Source organism: Acanthochromis polyacanthus, chromosome 18, assembly GCF_021347895.1.
Source record: "Acanthochromis polyacanthus isolate Apoly-LR-REF ecotype Palm Island chromosome 18, KAUST_Apoly_ChrSc, whole genome shotgun sequence".
NCBI classification, from domain to species: Eukaryota; Metazoa; Chordata; class Actinopteri; family Pomacentridae; genus Acanthochromis; species Acanthochromis polyacanthus.
In genome coordinates, this window is record NC_067130.1 from 24,460,303 (window position 1) to 24,482,694 (window position 22,392).

At 39.5% G+C, this 22,392-nt stretch overlaps 1 protein-coding gene across 7 annotated transcripts; it reads left to right on the top strand.

The window, feature by feature from the left end:
* Positions 1–1,097: 1,097 nt before the first annotated feature.
* pomk (protein O-mannose kinase) lies at positions 1,098–19,320 on the top strand. 7 transcript variants are annotated; one of them, XM_051938913.1, is made up of 5 exons: positions 1,098–1,242; positions 2,894–3,172; positions 15,090–15,146; positions 15,246–15,371; positions 17,121–19,320. In XM_051938913.1, exons 3-5 carry the CDS (start codon positions 15,090–15,092, stop codon positions 17,889–17,891), a joined length of 954 nt encoding a protein of 317 aa, XP_051794873.1. In that variant the 5' UTR covers positions 1,098–1,242; positions 2,894–3,172; the 3' UTR covers positions 17,892–19,320. The 7 variants fall into 7 exon arrangements, with proteins under 7 accessions (XP_051794873.1, XP_051794872.1, XP_051794870.1 ...); XM_051938912.1 differs by having other exon boundaries at positions 2,894–3,109; XM_051938910.1 differs by having other exon boundaries at positions 15,090–15,371.
* The last annotated feature ends 3,072 nt before the right edge of the window (positions 19,321–22,392 follow it).

Below are 22,392 nucleotides of genomic sequence, written 5' to 3' on the forward strand. Positions count from 1 at the left end.
AGGGGAACATTAGATTAAGGATATGTGGTGTATTGGCAAACAGCAGACACACCTCTTAAAAGCTCGATAATATCCAGCTTAAGGCACTAAAATGATGCACAGGAGCATTTAAAACCACCCCAAACAGCAGCATTACAGGTCAAATGGGAGAAATGCCACAGGAAATAACGAGAACACAGACAACACTAAATTGCTGGATTAATTTCCAGATCATCATCAGTCAATTCAACAACAGTCCAGCAGTTTCACTATCAACAATACAGCCTTGTATACTTTCAAAGGTCATAGTATACTTTGCATGCTAAGTGCAAATTCTAAGTGCATTCTATAAAAGAAGAATCTCCAGATTATACAGACCTGCACTACCTGTCAAAGGTTTTAGAACACCCCCGATTTTTCCAGTTTTTTATTGGACATTATGTATGTTAATGTCTCATTGTACTCTGAAATGAAATCATTGAACAAATAAACAAATAAAGTTTAAAAAAAATGTATTTAAAAGCCAAAATGTATTCTAAGCTTTTGACTCATCAAAGTAGCCACCTTTGACAGATATATCAAGTGAACACTCTCATGGCATTCTTTCCACAACGGAAACGAAATATTCTTCGGAAAGTTCTTCCCAACTCTGTTGCAGGAGTTCCCATAAATGTGTGGCACTTGTTGATTGCTTTGCTTTCACTCTTCTGTCCACTTCATCCCAAACCAGCTCCATGGGGTTTAAGTTTGGAGACTGTGCTGCGACTGTGATTTGGACACGCTGGATTAAATGGTACACTGTTCAAAATAATAAAACATTACACTGCCTGGCAGATGTAACTACAGTGGGGAGAAAGGGACCGTAGAAGACGTAATCATACGTTGTTAAAAAAAATGAGACAGAAGGAATAAAATTAATCTAAAACTTCAGGAAAATAAAAATAAATTTTGACGCTATAGACATTCAATAAAGCAACCGTAGAAGGAAGTGCTATTCAACAAATTTCATTGAAATGATGAGACATCCTGATCCATATTCCTTACCACTTGGTGGCGGTAATGAACCAATACGTTGTTTGCTAATCGCCAATAAACCTCAAAGAAGAAGTGGGCTCTTTTTTTTTTTTTTTTTAATAGGCTTCTGTTTGCTGGTGGAAGTATCACCACAGCAAAAATATTGTGTGTTAAACTGTAGCGGATAGTTTGCTATCACCAAAAAGTGTATGCTGAATCATAACACCATGTGACCCCGTGTTTTGCCAGGTATGTTTCTCAGTGTTACTAAATGCTGCAGATAGAACGTGAGCTTAAGTTATTATTTCCTGTGCTGTTTACACTGACTAAACGTAACCTAGTTGCGTCTTTTTTTCTTTCACCTAATCTGTCTGTCTTAATAAGAATGGAGCATAGCATAACATTACAGCTGCTGGTTGTTTACAGTCAAGCGCATGTTATCCATAGTAGCACAGCATGTGCTCATACAGTAGTGCTAGACGGCACAAAACGACAGAGCTACGTCAGTATTCCAGAATAAATAGTCAGTACATCGCGTTTTATTTCCCTATTGTACGACCGAAGTAGCCTTTGCATCGCAATGCCACTTTAGCAATACCAGATTCACACATGGGAATTACTTCAGCTTTTCAGAGGGTTTATAGAGAGGGAGCCTTGTTTAAGCCCTGATTGCACTTCGTTTCTACATAGCCATGTGCTTCATGTCAAGTCTCGTCAAGTTTATTATTATCCCAGCTCAGCACAAGGGATACAGCAGAATTCAACTCATTCCATTTTATTCAGTTGTTTATGTAACATATATCACCACATAACACTTAACATACACTACCAGTCAAAAGTTTGGACTTCTTTAGACTCACCCTCTCGTTCAATGTTTTTTTCCTTAACTTTTACTACTTTCTACATTGTAGATACATACTGAAGACATCAAAACTTTGATGCAAGACGTATGGACTCATGTAGCAAGCAAACAATTGTGAAATAACTAAATATGCAAGTTATGTTTTATATTTTAGATTGTTCAAGATAGCCACTGTTTGTTTTGATTACTGCTTTGCACACTCATGGCGTTCTCTCCATGAGTTTCTTGAGGTAGTCACCTGAAATGGTTTTCACTTCACAGGTTTGCCTTGTCAAAGTTAATTTGTGAAATTTCTTGCCTTCTTAATGGAGTTGGGACCATCAGTTGTGTTGTGCAGAAGTCTGGTTGGTACACAGTTGAGAGTTCTATTTGACAACATTTAGAATCCATATTATGGCAAGAACCAATCAGCCAAGTAAGGAGAAACGACAGTCCATCATTACTTTAAGAATTGAAGGCCAGTCAATCCGGAACATTGTAATAGCTTTGAATGTATCCCCAAGTGCAGTCGCAAAAACCATCAAGAGCTACGAGCAAACTGGCTCACATGAGAACTGCCACAGGAAAGGAAGATCAAGAGTCACCTCTGCTGCTGAGGATAAGTTCATCTGAGTCACCAGACTCAGAAATGGCAAGTTAACAGCACCTCAGATTAGAGCCCAGATAAATGCCACACAGAGTTCTAGTAGCAGACACATCTCTACATCAACTGTTTAGAGGAGACCGTGCCAATCAGGCCTTTTTGTTCAAATAGCTGCTAAGAAACCACTGCTAAGGAAAAGCAACAAGCAGAAGAGATTTGTTTGTTCAAAAAAAAACACAAGGATTGGCCATTAGACCAGTGGAAATCTGTGGTTTTGTCTGATGAGTCCAAATTTGAGATCTTTGGTTCCACCCACTATGTCTTTGTGTGACACAGAAAATGTTAATGGATGGTCTCTACATGCATGGTTCCCACGGTGAATCATGGAGGAGGAGGTGTGATGGTGTGGGGGTGCTTTGCTGGTGACACTGTTGGGGATTTCTTCAAAATTGCAGGCACACTGAACCAGCATGGCTACCACAGCAAGGGCTAATTGACCAAGAAGGAGAATGATGGAATGCTGCTTCAGATGACCTGGCCTCCATAGTCACCTGACCTAAACCCAATCCAGATGGTTTTGGATGAGACGGACCACAGAGTGAAGGCAAAAAGGCCAACAAGTGCTCACCATCTCTGGGAATTCCTTCAAGACTGTTGGAAAACCATTTCAGGTGACTACCTCATGAACCTCATGGGGAGAATGCCAAGAGTGTGCAAAGCAGTAATCAGCAAAGGTTGGCTATTTTGAAGAATCTAAATTATTAAACAAGTTTTGACTTATTTCACAATTTTGTTTGCTACATAATTCCATATCAGAATCACAATCACTTTATTCATCCCCGAAGGGAAATTCAGTATATGTTCATATATGTTCATTCATAGTTTTGATACCTTCAGTGAGGCTCTACAATGTAGCCTTTAAGTCTAATCTTGAAGGTAGAGAGAGTGTCTGCCTCCAGAACCTAAATTGGGAGCTGATTGTGGGAACCACAAGTTATGGTGGAGCTTGGTCATTTAGAGTTTTATTTGTGAGAATCAGGGTTTTAGGTTCTAGCCTGGATCTTACAGGGAGCCAATGAAGAGAAGCTAATGCGGAAAAAATATGACCTTTGTCGCTGGTTTTTGTCAATTGCAGTAGTTTTAAATGCATGGACAGTGTGGACTGAGTCTGGCAAGTGTCTTTCTTACACTTAAGGGAGACCGATTACTGTAGTATCAGGTCATCTGGCAGAGCACTGGCTTTCACTACTGTATCAGTGTTGAGTTTCTTAAAGTGTGCTTAGAGGATGAGGTGTGTGTTGGGGAGGAAACATCAGTGTTGTAATCACACAGAGGGATCTTATACTGTGCAATGGCTTGTTTACCTTGCCAGATTTGTATATCTTGTGTAGGTAAAGTGAGTGTTGAGTTTTTTGGGGTGTAGTCCCTCTTAGTCAGTTGATGCCACATGGCAGGTTAGATCTTGCATTCTGACTGCTGCTTCATGACCTGCTTTTATTCTGCCTTCAAGATTTTCAGCACCTTATATACTTCAGCTGTGAACCATTGCTTTTGGTTTGCAGCTGCATTTTGATGGTTTTAGTTACCAATATGCATGGCAGTTCCTCATGATGAAATAGGACTCCATTCCATACAATTGCAGTAATTTGTATCAATATGTTCCACACATAGACAGTACTGCCAAGCATGCGCACCACTACCCTTATGTCATAGTCTTTGTATGAACCTGTAGACTGTATGGTTTAACCAAACCCTAGCTAAGGCTAGATTAAGTGAACTAGTGTTTGTCATTGGCCCACATTACAGTAAGGATATGCTATAATTATAGCACATAAGGAAATAATATAGTGTTCCTCCTGAGTATCTACAACAGAATGCATTTTATTTTGTAAAACTAAATGATAAATTTAAAGCAAAATTGGACCAAGTCATCCAGTATACAGTAATGCTTTTAGATATAATTTTAGTGGCACTAGAAAAAATGCAAGATTGTAAAGTGTGTTAAGCAAAGTGACAAAACAACTAAATAAGAGTTGGTAGTAGGATATAACAGCTGTTATTATACAGGGCTTTAAATGATTAAGGGAAATACAACTCCAAATTTTTCCAGTGATTGAGTTATTGTTGGCAGCATTACTTTCCAAATGCATTCTGCTCACATGTTCCATGCATTCATACTGAGGATCTCCCAGACATGTAACAAGTGTAATCAATTTTAAGAAAAAAAATAACACATAGTTGGAATGTACTAGTGGCACAGCAGCTTAAAATCCTGGCCTTGTAACTGTAGTGTCCCCAGTTCAAATCTATCTGTAATACTTTGTGTCAGCTGTGTGAAGACTAGTAGATTATCGTGGTGAAAGTATAGGCTCCTTGCACAACAATGGCGTTCAAACTGAAGGGTGTGCGTGGATACTTCCAGTCAAAACTTCCGGTTATTTGAGAAGGAAAGCGGGAGATAGTGAGCAGGAAAGCAGACAGCGATCAGAGAGATATTTTTACAATGAGTGTTTTAGGATTCAAGGGAAATGATTAGCCTTTCAGAGAGTGGGATCTTCAGCACTTCATTGTTGTGTGCCTTTATGTACCGTTTCGTCATGTCATAACAAGGAAGTAAGTTTCCATACATTCCCCGTTGACGCTGCAGTGCGAGCTGAGTGAATGCAGAAGATCCAGCGAGATCACTTCAACCCGACCAAAAACACACGGGTTGAAGTGATTTTAAGAAAACAGATTTCAGTGTGACTGTAGGGGGGCTGAGGAATTAACAAACGTTTTTGCTTCTTTGGACGTGGTGGAATTTCGGGTGTAGACATTTTTAAACGCATGGAGCAGTGTGCAGCAGCGTCTATAACCAAGCAACTCGTGACAGGACCATAGGACAGGGCACACAGAGAAGCACAGATATATACACTGCTCAAAAAAATTAAAGGAACACTTTTTAATCTAAGTATTGCATCAAATCAGTGAAACATGTGGGATACTGATCTGGTCAAGTAAGTAACTGAGGGGCTTTTTAGTCAGTTTCAGCTGCTTTGGTGTTCATAACATTAACAACAGATGCACTAGAGGGGTAACAATGAGACAACCCCCAAAACAGGAATGCGTTTACAGGTGAAGGCCACTGACATTTTTTTTCTTTCCTAATCTTTTCTGACTGTTTTTCACTAGTTTGCATTTGGCTAGGGTAAGTGTCACTTCTGGTAGCATGAGGCGATACCTGGACCCTACAGAGGTTCCACAGACAGTCCAACTCCTCCAGGATGGCACATCAATGCGTGCCATTGCCAGAAGGTTTGCTGTGTCTTTCAGCACATTCTCAAGCACATGGAGGAGATTCCAGGAGACAGGCAGTTAGTCTGGGAGAGCTTAACAGGGCTGTCGAAGGTCCTCAACCCATCAGCAGGACAGGTATCTGCTCCTTTGTGCATGGAGGAACAGGATGAGCACTGCAATAGCTCTACAAAATGACCTCCAGCAGACCACTGGTGTGAATGTCTCTGATCAAACAATCAGAAAGAGATGTAATGAGAGTGGTCTGAGGGCCCAGCGTCCTCTAGTGCCCGCTGTGCTCGCTGACTGGCACCGTGGAGCTCGGCTGGCATTTGCCATAGAACACAGGAATTTGCAAGTCCACCACTGGCACCCTGTGCTTTTCACAGATGAGAGCAGGTTCACCCTGAGCGCATGTGACAGGCATGAAAGGGTCTGGAGAAGCTGTGGAGAATGTTATGCTGCCTGTAACATTGTTCAGCATGACCGGTTTGGTGGTGGGTCAGTGATGGTGTGGGGAGACATATCCATGGAGGGACGCACAGACCTCTACAGGCTGGACAATGGCATTCTGACTGCCTTTAGGCATCAGGATGAAATCCTTTGACCCATTGTCAGACCCTACATTGCTGCAGTGGTTCTGGATTCCTTCTGGTGCACGACAAAGCCCAGTCTTATGTGGTAAGAGAACTCATGCAGTTCCTGGAGGATGAAGGAACTGATACCATTAGCTGGCCGCCATGCTCACCTGACCTGAATCCAATAGAACACCTTTGGAACATTATGTTTTGTTCCATCCAACACCATCAGGTTGCTCCTCAGACTGTCCAGGAGCTCAGCGATGCCCAGGTCCAGTTGTGGGAGGAGATACCCCAGGACACCATCTGTCGTCTCATTCAGAGCTTGTCCCGGCATCATCAGTCATGCATACCAGCACATGCAGGCCATACAAACTACTGAATACCATTTTGAGTTGCTGCCAAGGAATTTCAGCAAGATGGACTAGCCTGCCACATCAGTTTTTCACTTTGATTTTGGGGTGTCTTGAATTTAGCCCTCCTGGGGGGTTGATAATTTTCTTTCCCATCAAACAATGTGGCACTTTTCATTCATAACACATTATCCAGTCCATATCAATGCTAATATCCAGTTTGTTTTTTTCCCCGTATTTAAATATGATGTATTTTCAAAGTGTTCCTTTAATTTTTTTGAGCAGTGTATATAGAAGACTAGACACGCTAGGGGCTGCACAGTGTATAGTGGTTAGCACTTCCGCCTTGCAGCAAGAAGATCCCTGGTTCACATCCCGGCCTGGGCCTGGGATCTTTCTGCATGGAGTTTGCATGTTCTCCCTGTGCGTGGGTTTTCTCCGGGCACTCTGGCTTCCTCCAACAGTCCAAAAATATGCTGAGGTTAATTGGTTACTCTAAATTGTCCGTAGGTGTGAATGTGAGTGTGTTTGTTTGTCTATTTATTTTCTCTTCCTGACTTCAGCCAACAGGTTTATATTCTCAACTCTGTGTGAACGGAAAACAAAATGCTCATAAAGGCCTCTCGGAACAACGGCAGCGTCTTCATGACACACAGCAAACCATGATGGAGAATGAATAAAGAACAACATGGATCAAAGGACACAAATAAATCTGACATTTAGTTAATGATTTCGCTGCAGTAACTAAACGCATAGTAACAAGATACATAAAACATTCTTATATATATAATCTATTTATTTATTTATTATTAATATTAATTTATTTTTATTTAGCATATACAGTGCCTTGTGAAAGTATTCGGCCCCCTTGAACTTTTCAACCTTTCGCCACATTTCAGGCTTCAAACATAAAGATATAAAATTCTAATTTTTTGTCAAGAATCAACAACAAGTGGGACACAATCATGAAGTGGAACGAAATTTATTGGATATTTTAAACTTTTTTAACAAATAAAAACCTGAAAAGTGGGGCGTGCAATATTATTCGGCCCCTTGCATTAATACTTTGTAGTGCCACCTTTTGCTGCAATTACAGCTGCAAGTCGCTTGGGGTATGTCTCTATCAGTTTTGCACATGGAGAGACTGAAATGCTTGCCCATTCTTCCTTGCAAAACAGCTCGAGCTCAGTGAGGTTGGATGGAGAGCGTTTGTGAACAGCAGTCTTCAGCTCTGCCCACAGATTCTCGATTGGATTCAGGTCTGGACTTTGACTAGGCCATTCTAACACCTGGATACGTTTATTTGTGAAACATTCCATTGTAGATTTGGCTTTATGTTTTGGATCATTGTCCTGTTGGAAGATAAATCTCCGTCCCAGTCTCAGGTCTTTTGCAGACTCCAACAGGTTTTCTTCCAGAATGGTCCTGTATTTGGCTCCATTCATCTTCTCATCAATTTTAACCATCTTCCCTGTCCCTGCTGAAGAAAAGCAGGCCCAAACCATGAGGCTGCCACCACCATGTTTGACAGTGGGGATGGTGTGTTCAGGGTGATGAGCTGTGTTGCTTTTACGCCAAACATATCGTTTTGCATTGTGGCCAAAAAGTTGGATTTTGGTTTCATCTGACCAGAGCACCTTCTTCCACATGTTTGGTGTGTCTCCCAGGTGGCTTGTGGCAAACTTTAAACGAGACTTTTTATGGATATCTTTGAGAAATGGCTTTCTTCTTGCCACTCTTCCATAAAGGCCAGATTTGTGCAGTGTACAACTGATTGTTGTCCTATGGACAGACTCTCCCACCTCAGCTGTAGATCTCTGCAGTTCATCCAGAGTGATCATGGGCCTCTTGGCTGCATCTCTGATCAGTCTTCTCCTTGTTTGAGGTGAAAGTTTAGAGGGACGGCCGGGTCTTGGTAGATTTGCAGTGGTCTGATACTCCTTCCATTTCAATATGATTGCTTGCACAGTGCTCCTTGAGATGTTTAAAGCTTGGGAAATCTTTTTGTATCCAAATCCGGCTTTAAACTTCTCCACAACAGTATCTGGGACCTGCCTGGTGTGTTCCTTGGTCTTCATGATGGTCTCTGCACTTTAAACAGAACCCTGAGACTATCACAGAGCAGGTGCGTTTATACGGAGACTTGATTACACACAGGTGGATTCTATTTATCATCATCAGTCATTTAGGACAACATTGGATCATTCAGAGATCCTCACTGAACTTCTGGAGTGAGTTTGCAGCACTGAAAGTAAAGGGGCCGAATAATATTGCACACCCCACTTTTCAGTTTTTTATTTGTTAAAAAAGTATAAAATGTCCAATAAATTTCATTCCACTTCACGATTGTGTCCCAATTGTTGTTGATTCTTGACAAAAAATTGAAATTTTAAATCTTTACGTTTGAAGCCTGAAATGTGGCGAAAGGTTGAAAAGTTCAAGGGGGCCGAATACTTTCACAAGGCACTGTACATATATATATATATATATATATATATATATATATATATATAAAACAAGGATCTAGACTGGAACAGGATAGAGTTTATTGACATTTACAATAAACAACACAATTATAATTTTTTAATATTTCTCTTTTTAGGCTGTTATATACATATAACAAGGAGACAGACTAGAACAGGGTAGAGTTTATTTTCATTTACAATAAACAACACAATTACAATAAACAAGAGAATTATTATTAATATTTACTATTATTTATTTATCTCTCTCTCTACACTGTTATATATTTACAGCAAACCCCTCTCTCCTCAGAGCTGCTTCCCACTTCTTCCTCAACCCATAGTCTTTGGGAAACCTACATGGAGTAAAGAAAAAAGTAGACAGAGAAGTAAATAAGTATGTACACAACAACATATTTAAAAAGAAATCATGCTAATAAATTCAGTACAAAGAGCAGAATCAGCCAATATACTGGAGACCAAAGCTATTTAATTTGATAAGTACAGCCTTGTTTAGTAACATTTAAATTATTTGAGAGCAGTCCTAAAGAATTGCCTGTAATCCCAATCATAAAATGGGTTTGGAGGAAGAACATAGATGGTAATCTGGATATATATGAGTTAGGCTTTATAACTACTATTGGTAGTATTGGTGGTATTAAAGGGGAACTTCGTTTTTTTTCAACCTGGGGTCTGTTTTCATATGTCATTTCATACATGTGAGTGATGAAGAAGTTAATTTTCGACATAGCTCCAGTATTTAGCCAGGCAGGCAGCTTAGCAGCTCAGCTAGCGAAAAGTATGGGGCAACTTGCCCCCCCGCATCAACGTCTGCCCTAACGTGCTTTTTCCCCCACACTGACCGGCTCGGATAGTCTCAATGAGTGTCCCACAACATACTAGAGATGAGAAAACCTCCACGTTAGATGGCACACAAAACACAAAACCGGTGTTTTGGCGCGAGCTATCACACGATTTCGGAACGAGATTTGCTTTCTAGCGTCCTTAGATTTAGATACAGACTACAACAAAGAGCGATCGCCAAGTAATGTGGAGGTTTTCGTTCACTTCTCATCTCTCGCTGCTCTGCTCCTCAGCAATGTCATAATTTACCTTTATCTGGACTCTGTGTTCAGACTGATGAGCACCTGGTGTCTCCTCAGATGGGCTGTGTGCCTCAACACTTTAAAATCTCAACCATGAAAAACTGCACACCCTGGCTCCAGTGTTCACAGATAAATTCTGAAGTACGCAAGTTGAAGATGATCGGCCAGGGAGCTGTTAAGAAGGTAAATGGATTTTACATTGTATGGCAGTCTAATTTATTGTCTGTGGATGAGCTAGCACAAACAGGACATCAACAGAAAGCGTTAAATCTTATCTGCCCGTTTGAGTGAGGATTTACCAGTTCAATCAAATCAAGCACAAAATGCTACACATTCTATTTTATCTTTGGACTTGTGCTAGGTAATGCAAAAAGATAAAAAAAAAGATTAACTTCAGGATTTTTACAGAATTACATATAGCACTATGCTGACAGCATCAAACGGGTGAAAATGAACTGTGAAGACACAGGCTGTGTCCGAAATGGCATACTAACATACTACATACTACATACTCAATGAGTATATACTGTATACTACGTACTATAAGGTTTTCGTTCACTTCTCATCTCTAGTATGTTGTGGGACACTCATTGAGACTATCCGAGCCGGTCAGTGTGGGGAAAAAAAGCACGTTAGGGTGGACTTTGACGGGGGGGGGCAAGTTGCCCCATACTCTTCGCTAGCTGAGCTGCTAGCTGAGCTGCTAAGCTCACTGCCTGGCTAAATACTGGAGCTATGTCGAAAATTCGTTTCTCCATCACTCACATCTATAAAATGACATATGAAAACAGACATCAGGTTGAAAAAAAACAAAGTTCCCCTTTAATAGTAATGCGACTACTACTAGTAGTAGTGGTAGTACACTGACTACTGCTGCTGATACTGTCACTATACTACAACTTGTAGTACTATTACAAATGCTGATACTACTTCTACGACTCTAATGGCTATTTATACTACTACTGCTGCTTGAACTTTTGGTATTACTATTACTGCTTGTACAACTATACTACAGCTACTATTAATCGTCTGGTATTTGGTTGTCCAGCTGTTAGCGCTAGTTAGCCACTAGTAAAACACTAACGCTGTCTGAGCCAGCGAGGAAGCTGATTCAACATCATTCATATAATGTTAGACAAGACACACTGTACCTCTTTTCAACACGTTAAAAATAATTCTTCAAACCTTAAACCTGTACAGGTCAACTAACCTAAATGTTAGCTTCATTGCTTCCACTAGCTTAGTGTCAGCACAGCGCTGTCTTGCTCAAACGTACCTTCGTAATTGTCAATAAAACTGGACAGGTACATCTTGTACCCCTTTTCCCGTTTACTCCGGGGGGTAGAGCACTCCTTTCGGATGAGTCTGTGGACATCTGATATGGTAAGCTTGGGCAGGTCTTGGAGGCACCGTGTGAAAAACATCGCCATCTTGACAGTCCAGAAGTAAAGACGCTCACACACGAGAATGCGGAAGTAGAACGGAAGTAAAGTTATACACTGAGCGAATAGATGATCTGTAATCTTAGATTGCTAGTAGAAAGAAAACACACGCTGTTCTTTTTTTGTAAGATGAGTATTTTTTGTATTTTATCAGATGGTTCACAGTGCAGCAGTCAGGTAGCGATGGGAAAGAAAGAGGAGTGTTAACCCGAAGAGTTTCCCTTGGTGGAAATCCACCAGACACGTTGCAACTTGTTTACTCATGTCTGGCTTTTCCACACTGTTGCTACAGCTTGTTTTGTCAGTATATGTTGTTGAAGCATGCTGCTGGAAAATTTAACTAAAACATCTTCCTGCAAATTGAATGTGGCAGAAAAATCTTATGGAATAAAATAATATGATTGCATTTCATGGCACTAGTTGGAACAGACTGACCTTGTTTTTGAACATCTTGATGTAATATAAATTCTTGGAACATTAAAAATTAAAAATGAAAATTATATTGAGTTCTCGGCAAAGCGAATAGATATAACAAGTTACCTATTCCAGTATGTAAAGTAATCAAGTTCTATATCTTCTTTATAACTAAGTTAGTGGTGTACAGTAAAAGAAAAAAGAAACCTGTTAAATTTTCTTAAAAAAACAAAACAAAACAAAAATCATTGAGGTGCCTAAATAGACAGCATTTCAAAATGGCCTGCAATAAGCTGTAGGTGTCTTCACTAGACTTTGCAACAATGTTCTAGCAAATCTCATAAAATTTGAAAAGTGTGAAATAGTTGAATATTTTTCATCAGTTACTTAAGAAAGTGAAAATGTTGTTGACTTATTCCACACAGAGTGAAATATTTGAGCCTTTTGTATTTTGAATTTTGGTGATTTTTGACATAAAGCTCTTGTTTCTCATATTTTTCTTGACACAACCCTATCTGGGGTATTATGGGGTTCATGTCATGGTTAGGAAACCATTTGGTAACAATTTTTGTACTGTAGGCAGGTGCCAAGTCGTACTGGAAAATTAAAACTTGTTAGGCGATCAAAGCAAGAAGTTGTCTAAAACCTCATGGTGTATGACTGCATTGACTTTGGACTTGTTAAAACACACTGGACCAACACTAGCAGATGACAACATAATCCAAATCATCACAGACTTCAGAACCCTCGCACTAGACTACAAACACATTGGATTCTGTCCCTCTCCACCTTTTCATCACAGTCAAGGACCTTGATTTACAAATGAAATGCAAAGTTAACTTTGATCTGAAAAGAGGACTTTGGACCACTGAGCAGCAGTCTGGTTAACTTGATATTAGGAATGCATGTACCTTCTTTCCTGAAGACATCTGTGATTGGTGGCCCTTAAATCACTGATGCTAGCCTCAGTCCACCCTGCAAAGTTCTCCAAAGTTCTTGAATCAATTTTTCAAAGCAATCCTCTCAAAGCTGAAGTCATCCCTATTGCTTGTGCATGTTTTTCTATCTTGCTTTCCCTTTTCAGTCAATCTTTCATTATTATCTTTTGATACAGCACTATGCTAACCAATGACCCTTTGTCTACCCTCCTTGTGCAGGGTGTCGAGTCTTGTCGAGATCCTGAATTCCTGATTTTCATAAGCTATAAGCCATAAACATCAAAAATAAAACAGAAAATGACTTCAAATATTTCACTTTATGTGTAACGAGTGTAGAATAAATTGCAATTTTATTTTCCTAAATAACAGATGGGAAATAAGAAACTTTTTCCAGATGTTCTGATTTTTTGAGATGCACTACTATGTACTGGGGAAAAAATCACTAAGGATTTCTGCTCACAGTTTCTTTAGTTAACATCTGAAGAAATTCTACTACACAGTTCTGGACCAAATTGGAGAAAAACACTAACGTCAATGCATGCATTTCAACATTTACAAAAATTTTTTCTTAAGGGACTTACTTGCAGAGTATCCATATCAAGGGCAACAGTTCAACCTTAAAACTGTCGCAGAGAATTGATTCAACTTTCCAAGATTTTAGATGTAACAAACCTAAAGGTATAATCGGTCAACTTGTATGGTGGGACTTGTATCATTGTCATTCTTCAGAATCAGATTCTGCCTCCAACATGTTTGACTGAAATACTCAAATATTACATTTTACCATTGTGTACAGTAGAGTGGTTTATGGGGCCAAAACAGAGACAGTGTAGTTTGTCACTGAAAATAGAATTTGGCATTGAAAATACAGATTGGAAAACGAAAACATTTGAATTGAATTATTTGTGATTTAACAAAAGAACATGCTGTTGTATATTGCTTTGATTTTATGTTATTTCTTATGTTTGTAAACTTGTATGATAGTCAAGAGGAATCGCATCCTAGTGATTATTAAGAGAGGGGAAGAAAAGAAGAAATGTTCAAAAATTTTGCTCCTCAATTCTGAGTCAAGATGAGATGGAAGATTTTTGAGTTTTTTGGTCATATAAATGAAAATTTTGTTTTGAAGAAAGAAAAAATAGAAATTCAACCTCAAAAATACAATCCATATGCATAGTCGTCAGAATAAAAGGGTATACGGGTATTTATTTGGCCTAGGTGACAGGCAGCCTTGTAAATAGTAAATGGTATCATGAGACAAGAGGACTGCCTTGGACTTTGTCATGGATTAGTGGAGGGTGGGATATTCAGTAAAATACATTTTTAAAAGATGAAATTGTTGAAATTTGTCATTTACACTACTGGAAAAAAGTTTTAGAACACTCAAAATTTTCCATTTTTTTTAATTGAAAATTATGCACTTTAATGTCTCATTGTACTCTGCAATAAAAGCATAGAACAAATAAACATTTTAATTTAATAAAGAAATCATGGAATCAGTGTAGAAACCAAAATGTATTCGACACCTTTGACTCATCAAAGTAGGCACTTCTGGCAGACAGCTGAACATACTTGTGGTTTTCTTTCCACAATGAAAATAAAATATTCTTCAGAAAGTTCTTCCCATATAGTTCCCATAAGTTCCCATAAATGTGTGGCACATGTAGGTTGCTTTTCTTTCACTCTTCTGGCTCATCCCAAACCAGTTCCATGAGGGACTGAGCGTACCATTTTGTTCTTTTTGGATATAATTAGACACAGCTGACCAATCACAGTGGCGTGTGTATATGTGTGTGTATATGTATGCATATGATACTGTGTGTGTGTGTGTGTGTGTGTGTGTGTGTGTGTGTGTGTGTGTGTGTGTGTGTGTGTGTGTGTCCTCGTCCTCCAATAGTTACACATTGGAACTTGACTTATCAAAGAGCAAGCATCACCTTGCTTTTTACCTGGAGAGTGCTCCTGGACCCCTTGACAAAATTATTGGGTGATTTTTACCAAGAACATTATAGTAGGTACAATTGACTACACTCAAAGCACTGACCACACCCAATGGTCCTCTAACATATTTATTTTTCATTTTAGATGCTGAGCACCATGGGTCGGCACAGTAGCAGTATTGTCTCTCACAGTATTCCAGTAGTGAGTGTGTGCATCGCTGCTCTGCTCCTCAGCAATGTCATAATTTACCTTTATCTGGACTCTGTGTATCAGACTGATGAGCACCTGGTGTCTCCTCAGATGGGCTGTGTGCCTCAACACTTTAAAATCTCAACCATGAAAAACTGCACACCCTGGCTCCAGTGTTCACAGATAAATTCTGAAGTACGCAAGTTGAAGATGATCGGCCAGGGAGCTGTTAAGAAGGTAAATGGATTTTACATTGTATGGCAGCCTAATTTATTGTCTGTGGATGAGCTAGCACAAACAGGACATCAACAGAAAGCGTTAAATCTTATCTGCCCGTTTGAGTGAGGATTTACCAGTTCAATCAAATCAAGCACAAAATGCTACACATTCTATTTTATCTTTGGACTTGTGCTAGGTAATGCAAAAAGATAAAAAAAAAAGATTAACTTCAGGATTTTTACAGAATTACATATAGCACTATGCTGACAGCATCAAACGGGTGAAAATGAACTGTGAAGACACAGGCTGTGTCCGAAATGGCATACTAACATACTACATACTACATACTCAATGAGTATATACTGTATACTACGTACTATAAGTATGATTAGAATGCCAACCGTTCACACTGTAGTATACTACTACGTTTCCCATAATGCATTTCAAACCTCCGACGACAAAAACCGGAAGTACGGCTATCAAATATCTTGGCTGAATTCCGGCTTCAGGTCGATTTTACGCTAACAAACAGTCGCATAATTAATGTGGCAATTTTAAGCCGGCACTCCTCATGCAGTTATTAGCCAGATTATGCGAATCGTTTCAATTGTAGCTGCAGGCTACTGGACGTAGCTGCTACTTGTTCTGTATGCAAAGCGAGCTGCTGCAACTAGCTGCTAGCATTCAGTAGCACGTTGTGAGGCCTCTGACAAATTTAAAACGTTGGTCAGAAAACGCCCATTTATCAAATCTGTGGGGTGATTAGGATGACTACTTAACCACATAAAATAAAATAAAAATCGCCCCGGTCCGGCCACAGATCCCGTGGAGGCTTCCATTTCGGTGGGTAGCTCGCAAAGCATTATGGGGCGGTTGAGTATGACTAGTGTAGTCACCGTGCATACTTAAAAATTTTCCGGATATAGTATACATCCGGGTATTTCTCGCGTACTCAATCTTTTCATACTATCTAATGTGAACGCACTACATACTTACTTTGACATCACACTTAGTATGAGTAGTACGTTAGTATGCCATTTCAGACACAGCCACAGTCTATCACCTGGACAGTGTACAAGGTCTTCACACTGAAACTATTTTATAGTTTGTCCTCAAAGAAGTATTGTTCCTGGACAGTAAGGTATTAACTTAATAATTAACTCTGCAGCACAAAAGTGAAGTGTTTGATGAAAACCTCATACATGTAAGACCTTTAGTAAAGGACAAGTGCATCTCAAAAAATTGTAAAAATCAAAAATGTAAATTCTATGAGTATCACTTGTTACTGCAGCAGAGGCTGTTCTTCAAAGCTTTAAATATAACAACAGAAAAAAATAATTCACTGCAGATATTTTAATTTGGCATAGCAGGAAAAGCACAGTTGTAACTATTTTTTCCTAATGGTGGCCTAATAATATGAGTTGACCCAGTAAGCCATGTCAGTCAACAAGCATGCACAATACCAGGAGCCTTGAATTTACCAACTGTTATTATCAGCACTGATATCTGCTATGGCATTTATTTAGAATGTCTTGAAAAAGTTCTGTTGTGGAGTATCAGTTGTGCGTAAAATTAAAGTATGGTTGGCATTCATCAAATTGAAATGAGCAAATTCATGTCAAGTTTGCAGAGTTAAGATTACAAAATGCATTTAAGAATCCAAAAATGTTGCTGAATGAGGCCAAGTGACATAAACAGCAGTCAGTATGCTTTAAACAGCTTTAAGTCTAGACTTACTGACCTCCTCATTTACACTTCTTTCCCCAGGTCTACCTGGCAGAGTGGAGAGGTCAGAAGGTGGCGCTGTCCAAACTTGCCTCCATGGATTACCTGGAGGATTTTGTCCATGGATTGTCCATGTTACAGGCCTTACAGGGCCCCCAAGTGGTGCAGTTGGTGGGGTCTTGTCTTGAAGATCAAACCCTTGTTACAGAACACCACCCACTTGGCTCACTGCTTAACTTGGATGGTGTTCTTGCGCAAGAGCAGCACAAGCAACACAATACATGGCAGATACGGCTGAGGTTGGCTACAGATTATGTCTCCATTCTTCATTACCTCCATAACAGCCCAGCTGGATGTCGAGTCATGTGTGACTCCAACAGCCTGGAGAAAACTTTGTCCCAATTTTTGCTGACAAATGATTTTCACCTGGTAGTGAATGACCTGGATGCACTGCCCGAAGTGGACTCATCCAAAGGCTCATTTGTAAAATGTGGCCACCGGGAGCTTACTGGAGATTTTGTGGCCCCAGAGCAGCTGTGGCCATTCAGAGACAGTAGGAAACCATTTTCAGACAATCTCATGCCAGAGTATGATGAGAAGACGGATATCTGGAAAATCCCAGATGTAACATGGTTCCTGATGGGAAAGGTACCTGGTGGGGATTTGGTCCACTTCCATCTTTTTCAGATCCACGAAGAGTGCAAGAAGGAAGACCCAAAGCTCCGCCCCTCAGCTCTTGATGTTTTGAAGGTGTACAAATCAGTCTACAGCAGCATGGTGCAAGACAATTTTGGTTTTAGAGACATGCTGTAGACTGACAGCTTCCTTAGAAATACCATAAATGTACAATCTACATTGGGGCAACAGTTTCACAGTTGCAGTATAATAAATGCTACTAAAGTATTCTTTAATCTGGTAGCAATTAGAATAGAATGACTTTATTGATCCCTGAAGAGAAATTCAATTAATTCAATAAAATAAATAAAATAAATTCAATTAGAACACCACATTACTGTATTCATAATGTTTCTGTACTTTTTTGTTCCTGATCAACCCATGCTTCATCTCATATGAAATTTAGTTGTTTTTAAACATTTTCAGTTTATCTAATGCAAAAAGTGATATGTAACTAATGTACTAAACTACTCTGAAAACGTCTTTCTCTTGCAACACAGAAACAAAAGTTCCATCTTTTAAAAAATATTTTATGTGCTCAAGTTAAATAAATAATACTATATTACTATATATACAGTCAGTTCCCTAAACTATTCTATCTGAAACATCAAGGCCTGACTAATGAGACAGTACTTAGTAGAGGACATCACCAAGTAACACATATGCATACTTTGTGTAAAGCACTTGTTAAACTGGCAGCAGAACAGCCCCAGACTGTAATACTCCCGCCACCATGCTTGACAGTAGATGTGGTGTCCTCTCCCCCAAACATATTTCTGTTTTTTGTAGCCAAATAGCAAAATGTCTGTTTTGTATGACTACAGAAATTTCCTCCAGACAGCCTTTTCTTTGTCTTTTTGCAGCATGGTGACGCAAAACAAACCTGACTGTGGATGCTGATACCAGTGTTCAGGCAGCTTCTGATTGATTACAAAGTTTCTTTTGGTTGATTCTTGGTTGACTCCCTCCAACTTTTTACATCACCAAAACTGTATGTATATTTTTGACCCAACAGACTTGTCATATTTCCAGATGATCTATAATAATTCTGTGAAAGAAACAAATAGTATGATTGTTGTTTTCTATGGCTGGGCAAGTTTATGCATTACTGTGTTAACGTATTAATGCGGACAATTATTTTATCCTGTATTAACAGTTATTATTTTGGAATCCGTAGCTCTCTGGTTCTAAAAGCACATACCATCAAACCACGGATCACAGGAGGGCTAGATGTTGATCAGTACTTGGGATGGGGGTCATCACGTCTCATCTAAACTAACAGTGGAGGGAGGCTTTGGCTGCATTGGATGCAGCATGTGGGAGAAGCATAGGTAAAAGAAAGACAAACTAACAAAGGTGAAATGGTTAGCTACAAACTGCAAGGTGATTTAGTCTTGTGGAAGATGTCGATCTGAGGAACATTCTTAGGCTTGCAACCAGTGACGGCAGATATGAGCCTCAAACTGCATCACTGAATGTGTTTTTTTTTGTTTTTTCACTGAGATTCTCCAAAGGACATCTATTACCAACATGGACTTCACAGAATAAAAAGTCTTCTGCACACTCAGTCCCAGCTGTGTAATTTTTTGTGCTCGACCACTTCACCTCACTCTAACAGGGACAGCTGTTACTGAGCATAGACCATTTATGCTGCTCCCTGATGAAACAAAAGTGTTTCTGCTGGTACCTGTTCAGAAAAAAAATAAGAATACAGAGTTTAAAATGTTAACTTGTTGCTGCTGGGAAGATTCCAGTTATAATGTTGTGATCGTGATTCTTTAAGGGTAACTTGTTCATCATTAACTGACCAGATAAAACGTTAATGCTCTGGCAATGGCAAATAACTTTAGTCTTGTATTTGATTTTACTGCATTAATGTTTAAGTTGAGATTTAGAAAATCTATTTTAACTGCTACTGTGTAGAATGAATACTGCTGTTGAAAATCATCTTGGAGTGTTTGCAAACCAAATGTTATTGAATTTTTGTTTATATAGCAGTACATTTAAAATAAGTGTGCAAGACACTGATTTTGATTTCATTATTGAATTTCGCACATAATGATATATATCCACTGATCATCCACAACATTGTGACCACTGACAGGTGAAGTGAATAGCGTCGATCATCTTGTTATAATGCAACGTTGTGCTGGGAAACCTTGAGTCCTGACCTCCATGTCATGTGGATATTTGACATGTACCACCCACCTAAACACTGGAGGTCAACCAACCCCCACAGCAACAGCAGTCCTTGGTGCCAGTTGTCACTCTCAGTTGGAGAGTGCACCCCAACATACCACAAAAACTGCCCAGGAGTGGCCCAGGGAACATGACAGAGATGAAGTGTTCACCCAGATTCCACACTCCCCAGATCCAAATCTTGTTGAGCATCTGTGGGATGTGCCAGGACAAGCCTGATCTGTAGGTCCCACCCTGCAACTCACAGGACACCCCCAGAAGTCTTGTGTCCATGCCCCACTGGGTCAGAGGAGTTTAAGCAGCATATACAGTCATGGAAATTTTTTTTTAGACCACTCTTGTTTTCTTCAATTTCTTGTTCACTTAAATGCCTGGTATCATTAAAGATATATTATCTTAAGAATACAATGAACACCACAAAAAATGCAGCTGATTACATAATACTTCATGTCCTTTTTCCAAAGTATGTTAATTAACGACCTGATTTTAGATAACAAGTTAGACAGCATCTTTTTAACAGAGACATGGCTTGGCACTGACGCATCAGTTGTTCTCACCGAGGCTTGCCCACCAAATTTTAATTTTTTATTTTCGACCAGGGGTGGTAAAAGAGGGGGTGGAACTGCCTCTATCACGAGAAACACACTGAACTCAAATGAAGTCTCCTTTAACAGTTATATATCGTTTGAGCATCATGTCTTTGTTTTTAGCAGTCCTCCTATTCTTTGCATCACGGTTTACAGACCACCCCACCATCATTTTACCTCTTTTATCAGTGAATTTTCTGAACTATTGTTAATCATACACACCAACTATAACAGAATTTTAATATCTGGTGATTTTAATCTACATGTTGATAATAGCTCTGACTCAATGTCCAATGAATTTTTAAATCTTTTAACTTGTATGGATTTTAAACAGCACGTCACACAGCCGACTCACAATAGAGGACACACCCTGGACCTGGTCATAACCTATGGCCTGTCCACTGGTGTGTCCTCTGTCGTAGACCTGGCTGTGTCTGACCACTACTGTGTGTATTTTAACATCATCAGTTTTAACCACCAGGTGGCCCCGGTGGGAACGGTGAGGAAACGCTATGTTACTTCTGAAGTGGCTGCAAATTTTATGGAGATTTTAAAGAGCACTCCTGCCGAAATTTTACCTGCATCTTGTGATTTTATTGTTGACAATTTTTACAGCAAACTGAAAACAACACTGGACTCAGTTGCTCCACTTTTAACCAAAACCATAAAAACAAAACCTACACCACCGTGGAGAAATAATGACGAAATCAAAAAGCTCAAAAGAAATTGCAGGAGTGCAGAGAGGAGGTGGAGAAAAAACAAACTGACAATTCACTATGAAATATTACGTGAACAACTGAAAATCTACAATAACTCAGTCAAATTGGCACGAATCTCTCATTTCTCAAGACTCATCACAGACCATAAAAATAACACCAAATTCCTGTTCTCCACCATCGATCTTTTAACAAATAGTAATTTTAAAAAATCTTACAAACCCCCATCAGATGACCTCTGTGAGGACTTTGCAGACCACTTCAGAAGTAAAATCGATAATATCAGATCCAGTCTTTTACCCCAACAGAATTCATTTTTTAACATGCCTGTACCACCACTTTTACCTGAGGAAACACTGGAGAGTTTTGCCCTGGTGGACGCTAGGACACTTGGTCGAGTTTTCTCCCAAGTACACCCAACAACCTGCCTTTTAGACCCAATTCCCACATCACTTTTAAAAAAATTTTATGGCTTTTTTGAGGAACAGATTTTAAATATTGTAAATTGCTCTCTTCAGACGGGTGTCTTCCCCGCCGCCTTTAAAACATCAGTGGTGAAGCCCCTTCTGAAGAAGAGTAATTTAGACCCCAACATTTTTAATAACTACAGACCTGTGTCCAACTTACCATTTTTAAGTAAAATTTTAGAAAAGCTGGTTTTTAATCAAGTAAATGATTTTTTAAATAGTATCAATATTTTAGAGAAATACCAATCTGGTTTTAGGATGAACCACAGTACAGAGACAGCCCTTTTAAAGATTTTAAATGACATTAGGTATAACACAGATTCACAAAAACTTACAGTCTTGGTACTACTGGATCTAAGTGCTGCCTTTGACACAGTAGATCACCACATTTTATTAAACAGACTGAGAAACCTTGTCGGCCTCTCTGGTACTGTTTTTAACTGGTTCAGCTCCTATCTCACAGATCGATATTTCCGTGTAAGTTTGGACACATGTTCCTCCAGAACTCATAAAATAAATTGTGGGGTGCCCCAAGGGTCAATTTTAGGTCCAATTCTTTTTAATCTATATATGCTTCCCCTTGGGGACGTCATCAGGAGACACGGCATCAGCTTCCACAGTTATGCAGATGATACACAGTTGTACATTGCCGTGTCTCCTGAAGACACAG

Excerpts from the sequence above, each read along its gene's own strand:
- pomk (XM_051938910.1), top strand. The coding sequence starts at position 15,090 with ATGCTGAGCACCATGGGTCGGCACAGTAGCAGTATTGTCTCTCACAGT. Across the intron at positions 15,372-17,120 it reads GCCAGGGAGCTGTTAAGAAG|GTCTACCTGGCAGAGTGGAG; the intron begins GTAAATGGATTT and ends TTCTTTCCCCAG.